Genomic DNA, 9,704 nt, shown 5'->3' with positions numbered 1-9,704 from the left:
TCCCCTCACTGTAGAGACAATAACAAAACCACTCTAAACATGTGCAAATATGTGAATCACAAGCAAACAGACATGAGCAGACATTAGTTAGAACATTTCGTTATCAAAACTCTAGATCTGTGCAAATGTGCAGATCACAGGCAAGCAGACATATGCAGGCATTAATTAGAACATTTCATTAGCATACAACTCTAGAATTGTGTGCAAATATGCAAATCTCCATAGGGAACAGTAACATAACAGCTATAGTAATCTGCAAATATGCAAAATACCTAGAAAATAGCATAACCACTCTAGACTTGTGCAAATATGCAGATCGCAAGCAAACAAACATATACAGGCATTAGTTAGCACATTTCATTAGCATAGCAATGCCAGAATTGTACAAATATGCAAGACTTCATAGGAAACACTTAACGTCAGGGCAACCCAATACGGAGCAAGCATATATCTTCCCACCACAACAACACAAATAACCGCAACATACTAGTATACCAATATGCGCCTGCTGCTCATTGATTGATGCTCCAGTTGTCCCATGAACAAAACAAAATCGTTCCAACAGCTGTTTTCTAAGATACTTATGTCCCACAATACTTCTCCACAGTTCTCCTTGACACAATACTTAGTGTTGATGTTATAGTGTCGCAACTGAGTCCGCCATACAGACGAAAAAAATAGATTCATCAGTTCCACTACCCCATTGTTGATCTCTCAACAATACCGCAGACAACCAAACCAACCAGAACCCAACCGTCTCCTGCCTTCAGTACCCACAGCTAATGCTGCATATCTGTCTCTGCGCTGTCACTGCTGCTGCAGCCCTGTCTGCCAGGTTCACACGACTGTCACATCACGGCAGCCACTGGCCTCTCAGTTCCCCACAGCTTTGAGCTGGCAGCCAGCAAGACTTATTATTACAGAGGGCCAAGAAAAGATGCCAACCACAAAGTGAAACAATATGTATATATAAAAATGGAATAAGTCCACAGAAAAAAATGAAATTACTTGATTTTCAAGCTCTCGACAAAAGCTGCCAGCACTCAGCAAGTGCTGAAGAAATGTAAATTATTCCCATGGTTTAAATATAATAACTACCATGATTAATGGTCAAATTGGATTATCTTATTATAATGAAACTTTTTAATCATTCCTGATCCATTAAATTGTTGTCTCATATGATTGCAAAAGTCTAAATAATTTCTGAGACCCAAGATCTATGTGGGTAGAGCAGTGACTGGATGTGCGGCTCCCTGCCTCTCATAGAGACTCATTAAACACTCACCCCATCGTCCATGACAAACTGCAGAGAAAGAGACAGTCCATTAATGACAGGGAAACTGCTTTAATATTCTATATCTCTTATAACTGATGACAATACAACTTTGTTTAGATTACAATAAAAATAAGAAAATAAACATACATCTTACAGCTTCACTTGCTAATTATATCTTGTAAAAATATTAAAACATTTCTCTGCCTCTAAACACTTATAATAATACTAACCCATGGACAGTGAATGTTTATTCACACTGAGACAATCTGCTCATTCTGTGGGTAAAAGCAGGAGTGATGCTTTTAAAGGGCTGCTATGTGAGATGGACGCCTACTGGCTATAGAGGAGAATTCAATGTCTTTATGGATTTACTTACCATTGAATGTCCACTGATACTCCTCATCTGCAAAGACACACAGGAGTGAGTCAGAGACACTGGTGTCAGGCCTGGGCACTTTCAAATACACTACAGCACACAGCACTGTAGTAAAGAATAGCAGTGCTGGAAAACACCTCAGTGTATGTATTTATTGTGGCCAACCAGGGTCAGATTGGGACTTCGACAATGGAATTCAAGGGCAATAGCGGAGGGGATGTGGCAACCATGGGGGGCTGGTGATTTGTTCCCTGGGGGGAGGGAGGCGAACAAAACAGTCAATGTGATGGCCCACCAGGGGGGGTATGGGGGGGAGGTTGCAAGACCAGTTTGCTGGTCCAATGACCGGTATGCCAGTCTGGGCCTGCTGCCAGCTTAACCTAGCAGTCTTACATGGCAGCTCACACAGTGTTGTGGGTTATTAGCAGCCCGAGAGCAAGACTTACACACGACCAGTATCAATCAGCTGTGAAACTGCTTCAGTCTGACTCAACACAAGCAGCTGCACAGTCTGCTGTACTGAAGCATGCAGTACTGAACCATGATTCTTTACCGTCTGTTTAACGTTCAAATACTTGAACATGCAGTGCAATGCAAAGCAAATTGCTTGTGTAATCTAAGTGGCCTTAGCATCTGCCAATAAATAAATAAATAATGTACATTTGATTCCTGGTTCTTTCATCTTTTTTCACCGCACAGTGACAGTAGAAAACTTACCCAGCTTTCTACGAAGTAGAGGAAGTGCTGCAAATCAAACATAGCACACTGTTATACTAATAAAGGTCTAAAGACAATCTAACTCATTATATTTATTATATTTTGCAGATTTAATTGTAATAGTTATTTGTGGCTTTTTACTGAAATACCAGAAAAATGAAAAGGGCTGGAATCATGTCCTTTTAACGGTGCTGCAACTTAACATGAATAAGGAGCCACTACAGATAAGGATTATAATTGTTAATTACTTTACTAACCCTGAGATTCAAACAGTCTCTCTTTCTCTGCAGAAAAATAAAAATAAAATACAGAGGGTGGAATGAATAACAATGCTGACAGACTCCTGACTGCCAGTGATGAAGCTCTGGTTTAACTGGTCCAGCTGGGACAGACAGGCTGGGTAAAAGACAGAGTGACTGCAGCCTCAAACTGAGGGATTGGTAGACTTATTGTTCCTCTTAACTGCTGCCCAAACATTAAAAAACACTGAGTATATCACTGACTGACTGTTACAGGCGTCCTACCCCCTGGATTAGTGAAATAACCTCACAGAGTGAGAGTCACATGGAGAGCAGTGAGGTGAATGGTTTGATACATAATCTGTCTAAACTCAGGACAAGACACACAAGCATCCAGGCACACATTCATATTGATTCCACACTGTCCACTATCTATGTAACTCATGAAATGCCACACAAGCATCCAGACACTCACTGTCCATTCGTCTCCACTGGATTATCAGAAGAGCAGCTGCTGCCACAGTGAGAGCGGCCATTAGGAATAAAGACACCATCCACCCAGAGGGGTCAGGGAAGAAGTCCCCTGGAGAACAGAACTGCAGCATTAACACACAGGAACTGACACTCAGCTCCTCAGACACTGGCCTGATCCCTACTGATGACGCCACACCAATGCTTCCAATGTACCTGTGCACATCTAGTCATTTGTCTTATGTCTGTTGCAGCAATCCATTCACCTTTTACAAGTATATAAATAGAGTTTCATATTATTAGTAGTAGTTTTATTGTTAGTTACTTGTTTAGTTGTAGTTTATGGGTTTATGAGCTTAAAGGGTTAATGAAAAACACATTTTTGTAAATGTTTTGTATTTCATTCATCAAATATTCAGGTGTTAAAACATCAATTACGTTACTGGACAAAATATCACAATATGGAGGTAAATAGAGGTTTTTAAGTTTATTAAAAAAACAAATCGTTTTCCAATACCAATAGAAACCTCTCAATGTGGGCGATAACGTTTGAAAAATCTCCCATTTTCAGATTTTATTTCGTTTTTTCAGTGCAAAATCAAGCAAATCAAACTTTTATTTCATGATACATGATATTCATAGTAATAATGAGAAAGTTATTAACGTGTTGATTTCCTAAATGAACGAAGGTGTTTCACTCGGTCAGAAACCCGTGAGGCTGCAGAGCTGAACTAATAACTGAATTAATAAGAGACACTTATTTTACAACATATATATAGAAGCGCAGGAGCCACAGAGCGACATCATCATAATAATAACGATTTTCTCATGAATGTCCCGTTTCAGTCTCAACAGGAGGCAGAATCACAAGGTCTCTGTTTGTATCCCAGGTATAGAAGAAAGGATAGATCTTGTCTCCCTCAGGGAAGTGCATGTCAGTGAAGGTGTAGATATGAGCCCTGGACTCCACTGTGTAAAAGGAGACCCGTCTCTCCTCAATGTCCACACACACCCCCAGCATCCTGGGACGCAGAGTCTGAGGGAGGCGGGTCTCAGGGTCAGTGAGAGCAGAGAGAGAAGAGGAGTCACAGTGCAGACACCAGTATCCCCGCTGGCGAGTGAAGCTGAAGTCTCCTCTCCTGTTTGCAGACTCTCTGGTGACTCCTATTCTCCACCCTCCATTCACCTCCAGCACCCAGTAGTGTCTCCCTGAGGTGAAGCTCTCTCTGCTCACGACACAGAGCCTGTAATCAAATCTCTGCTGATTGTCAGGGAGATCCTGTCTGTCTCCATATCTCACTCTCTTCCCATCCTCAGGCAGGGTCAGTGCACAGTGTGCTGTATCAGGATCCAGAGTCACATCAGCTGTGGGAAAACAAGAGGAAACACTGGGATCAGAAAGACCTTTAGCTTGTGACGTGTCGCCTCTAGTGTTCAAGTGTTTAACATTTAGTTCATCACATTTTCTGCAAATGTCCTTAGGCAGCCATTTTCTCCTGCAAACCTGTAAACAAACCTCTTCTCCTTTGTGCCGTTTTTCTACATCCGAGCGTCAATGCAGAGATGTAAGTTTCCGATTTTGCCTTTATTAGCACATATCCCAGTCAACGTGTATAGCCTCTAAACAAACAGAAATAATTAAACAAGCATTTCTTACTATTGTGATGTCCTGATCAGTGAACAGAGAGTCTGACACACAACGACTTGCTTTTTAACGGAACTGATTGTATTGTAGCTTCAGGTGAAATAAAACTTATTGACATCCAAACATGCATCCATCTGCGCAGATCACTGAGCTGCTTCCCAAACCTGAACCCGAGTCCATCGGCTCAGCACAGCAGCTGCTGGACACACTGACACACTTGCATTGTACCTGCATTACAACTAGCACCGCTTGTTTCTCTTCTACTCAACATATCAGTCTTTACTTTTATATTTCATTCAATTAATTAACCCAAGATGAATCTAAAATTCAGAGATAAAGGCTTTCAGTTAACTGCATACAATACAGATGCAGATATAATGACTTATTTATTGATTTTAATCATGAGCCAGACCTGTTTAACAGTTATCCTGTGAGTCTCTGGTGAAGGCTGGAATAAAAATGTTTGTTGCGGTTTGTTTTTTTATAACAGAGAGAAGTACAGGTACATCAATTTATACTGCATGGGTTGACTTAGACATGGATTTCGAGGGAGGCGTTTCCATTTGAAAGTGTTCGCTGGAGATTTGATGATTTTTTTTCCTGAAACAAGAGGGCAGTGTATTATGGTTGATATACTTACTTGCAGTAGGGAGGCGGATAGATTTAGGGGGACACCCACCACCCCAAGAACTACCCTGGTGTTGCCCCTGGTAGGAGGGCTCCTGTATCACAGGTAAATACCCCACCGCACACTCACTGTGCACACAGCAGGAATAATATTGATATACAAATGCTTTTTTTAGTTAAACAATCCACTGTGTCCCTGTGTGATCAGTCCCACGTGTGACACCCCATGGGGAGCAGTTGATGACTGTAGTATGTGCAGATGAAGTGCCTCCCTATGCTCCCCTTCAATGATCTCTGGAGAAATGCCTCTTTGGAACCCACCTTGACTACCATCCACATCATGTATGTGTATTGTTTTTCATACTCCTGATATATTGTCCTTATACTGTATGTTTTTTGGTTGGTACAGGTATGGGATACTCTGGGTACTCATTGGGTTTTAATATACCAGGGTATTTTTAATACTCGAGAACCTTTATAAATGTGTGAAATAACAGTAAGGTATTTGTAAACATGTCTCTAGCAGTGGGAAGCACCTGGGTGTAAAGGGTTACTGAAGAACTGCATGCTTTCCCTGTGTGTCTATGTAATACGAGGAGGGCCTTACTGTGTTACTGCGCCATAGTTCAACTCCGAAGAACAGGGTTTGACAAGAAACAGTTTTTACGATCTGTTTTGGGTTAATATATCATATGAAGCCCTATCATTCACCCTACACGTGTCTGGATTATTTCCGACTCTTCAATTACCGTAACTCTCCAACAACAACAAAATCACAATTTGCCCCCAGATGATCATGAGAAACACTCCTCCACTGTCACAGATCAAAAATGGTCGGAGGAGACTGGGGCTTCTACAGTGTGGGATTTTCATCAGTGATGGCAAAGACAACTGTTCAGGGGTGACATTGGTTCTGCCTGGAAGTGGTTCTGTCTGTCACTCAATTAACATGTTCCAGCAAACCTCAGCTTGAGAAGATGCTGCCCTGTAATCAACAGCTCTCAATACACTGACTGGACTATGGTCCACTGGGAAAATGTGAGATGTCGTATGATTGCATGATGCAGTACCAGGCAGCGTGGCGAACGACCGCCCCGTGAAGCTTCGGCACTCCCTGAATCCAGGTGGGGTGATTTACCCGGAGTCCAATTACCTGCTCGCCTCCTCGATAAAATAAAGACATTTGAGACTTCTCCTTGTGGAGAGGCAGGAGGACAGCCGGGGAGATGAGCTGGAGAGTTTTGTTACAAGTGTTAAGAGAAGGATTGGATTTGATCAAACGGAACTGTGCATTGAACTGACGATGGCTTTGGTTTGTGGACAAAACTTGGTTGCTGTGCTTGTGTTTATAATCATTAGTATAAAGAGGGACTTGTTATATGTTTAGTTTAGACTCAATTAAGAGTTAGGTTTTGCTCTGGTCTGTATTTTAAATAAATCACCACGTTTGCACTCATTTCACTTACAGTTTCCTGAGCCCCGCCTTACAGAGCCCCGACAGTGTGGACACAACCCCTTACACTGTCACAATTGTTTTTTAAACAAGTTCAAACACATGAACACTGATCACTCACTATCCATCCGTCTCCACTGGATCATCAGAAGAGCAGCTGCTGCCACCGTGAGAGCGGCCATTAGGAATAAAGACACCATCCACCCAGAGGGGTCAGGGAAGAAGTCCCCTGGAGAACAGAACAGCAGCATTAACACACAGGAACTGACACTCAGCTCCTCAGACACTGGCCTGATCCCTACTGATGAAGCCACACAGCACTGGGACGAGATGGATTCTAATGAACCTGTAAATCCAGTTTACAAACCCAAACACACAATTCAAAAATAGATCTTAGTCTATTAATAGACCAATTGAAGATAAATCAGATTAATAAAGCAGTTTAGGTAACAGTATAAGAAAAGCCAGCATCTTTCACTGTATATTGTGATACAGCAATTTGAGCAACTTCAACCATGACAGCTGTCCATCTAATACTCACTGGCTATGTGGAGTTGGGCTTCCCAGTTTGCTTCAGGTACTGTATTTCTGATCAGGCAGGTAAAGACATTGGACTCCTGTCTGACTGTGATGAAGCTGCTGACAGTGAGACGCCTCTCACTGTCTCTCTGCTTTGTGGTGTTGGACAGTGATGTGACGTCGTGTCCGTCCCTGTCTGTCCAGATCACTGCAGGTTCATTGTACCAGCCCCCTGACCTGCACTCCAGCCGGGTCTGACCTCCTTCAGAGTGGAGGGACACTGAGGACTGGCCTGTCAACAGTTGACATATTTAACAAACATTTAAAATATATGTCTTGTATCAATCTCACATAGGTCATTCAACATTTTATGAAAAGTGTTTCAGTGTCTTTCAAAGAAGACAAAACCACAACATTACAAGAAAACATGTACAGATAATAGTATGATTACACATTTAAAACCAATACTATTTAATACTAACAGAAAATATTGGACCTGCTCAACTGTTGAAGATTATATTCTGATACAGTACTAATGAACTAAATCATGAAATGAGGTTAGAAATTTAAAAAGATCAATCTGTGACAGCAAACACTGAACCGTCTGGAGAAGAGCAGTAGGTGGGGCTTGAGGGAAATGGGAAAAACACTGTGGTATCAGGTGGTGTTATATGAGGAAAATCAAAATTTTAATTAGAGGTCAACATGCTTTTTAAGTTATTTGGGGGAAATTATGTTTTGAAATTGTTAACTTATGAAGATATCATAATACAAAAATAAACACGAGGGCTAGAACTCAAATGGACACTTTTATAAAAGCTGCTCTATTACAGTGAGCATGAGCACAGACACTGGTCTGCTCTGTGCCAGCTGTGCCAGCTGCAGTGCTCTGGCCCCCGACTGCAATGCTCTGTCACCGACTACAGCCCATTCCCAGGAGAGTCCTGTGAGCTGCTGTGGCTTCAGTCCCAGTGTAGTCAGACACCAGACTGCAGTGTGTGGAGACGCCATAGACAGCAACAGCAGCTGCACACACATCCTGCTCAGAGCTGCTATGAAGTGCACAAGCAGACCAGTACAGTGTTGTCTGCACAGTATTATACCAGTTGTTTGTCAGTGAGATAATGTCATCAGTGACTCATAAGGACTAGTGCTGACAAAACAAAAGAAAGCAGAAAAGCTGATGCTGTGCATGATGATCCTAATAACTGTGATAAACCACTCACCTCTGACAACCACATCAATAAGAGCCTCTTCATACGAGTCTGCATACTGGACCAGACACTTGTACAGTCCATCATCAGAGCTGCGCACATCCTTCAGTCTCAGAGACACGTTGCCTTTCCTGAACTCCTCTGGGAAAAGCTCAGCCCTGCCCTTGTAGGACAGCATTTGATCTTTTAATATAAACCTACCGCCTTGATATAAAAATACAGGAGACCAGTAATCCTCTCTGAACCACCTGATCTGCAGGCCCTCAGCGCTGATGTTGGGTGAGAGGTAACAGGGCAGAACAGTGTCTTCTCCAGGGTAAACAGCAATGGGGTAACGTGGACCAAGAACCTCAAACCTCTCTGGAGAGACAATAACACACAGTTGGCTCAAGTGATATCACTATGAAATAGGAGCAGTAATGGCTGTATCTGCTGTAGTGCTGTAGTAAGTACTATACTACATCACATGGTACTATAGAATACAACAGTGCACTGCAGTATGTGTGTAGTATTATGTAGAATACTGTAGTACATAATACAGTACATCATATTTATGTACAATTCTACAGAAGAATATAGGAAGTAATATATATTAGTATTGTATTATATGGGACATATGAATGGCTGACATTAGCCATCATTAACCAGCCAACATGAAGCTAAAGCAGGAGCTGAGAACTGACACTGGGGAGTGGAGCTGAGACACAAATAAAAGACGTATATTAATTCTGCCTTCATTTAAGCACCGTACCTTAGAGTAACTCAGCTGTTAATTAGCGATGTTGGCTACGTTAATAATGACTGTCACGTTTCTTAATTTCCCAATGAATCAGGTAATATATTGTTAATGTTTTTTTTTGTCATAGAAGCCCAAGTCCAATCAACGTCTATGGATCAGAACTTCACGTGTCTTGAGGGGAAGCTGCGCAGTCACACCCTTATGAAAAACACAGGCTTTCCCACACTACTGCATTGCTGTGTCTGCTCTCACTGGTGGGACCAGTATTTATTAAAAATATATTATATATATTATATATATAATTGTGGAAAAAAACACAAGACTGAAGTTAAATGTTTGAAAAAAGACACTGGTGTGAGCTGTGCAGTGACTGTGTCTCTGGTGCAGAAGCTGAAGCTGAGCTGCGCTGGGCTGCTGTGCTGTGTTGA

General features: G+C 41.9%; 1 protein-coding gene across 1 annotated transcript in view; it reads right to left on the bottom strand.

Moving 5' to 3' along the window:
- Window positions 1–3,551: 3,551 nt before the first annotated feature.
- Window positions 3,552–9,704, bottom strand: part of LOC136767847 (butyrophilin subfamily 1 member A1) — a 37,126-nt gene continuing 30,973 nt past the window's right edge. The window contains exon 8 of the mRNA XM_066721884.1: window positions 3,552–4,444. Coding sequence (XP_066577981.1) covers window positions 3,906–4,444 — 539 coding nt within the window. The 3' untranslated portion in view covers window positions 3,552–3,905. The remainder of the gene's footprint in view (window positions 4,445–9,704) is intronic.

This window comes from Amia ocellicauda, chromosome 14, assembly GCF_036373705.1.
Source record: "Amia ocellicauda isolate fAmiCal2 chromosome 14, fAmiCal2.hap1, whole genome shotgun sequence".
Lineage (NCBI taxonomy): Eukaryota > Metazoa > Chordata > Actinopteri > Amiiformes > Amiidae > Amia > Amia ocellicauda.
This window is presented reverse-complemented; position numbering and strand designations above follow the sequence as displayed.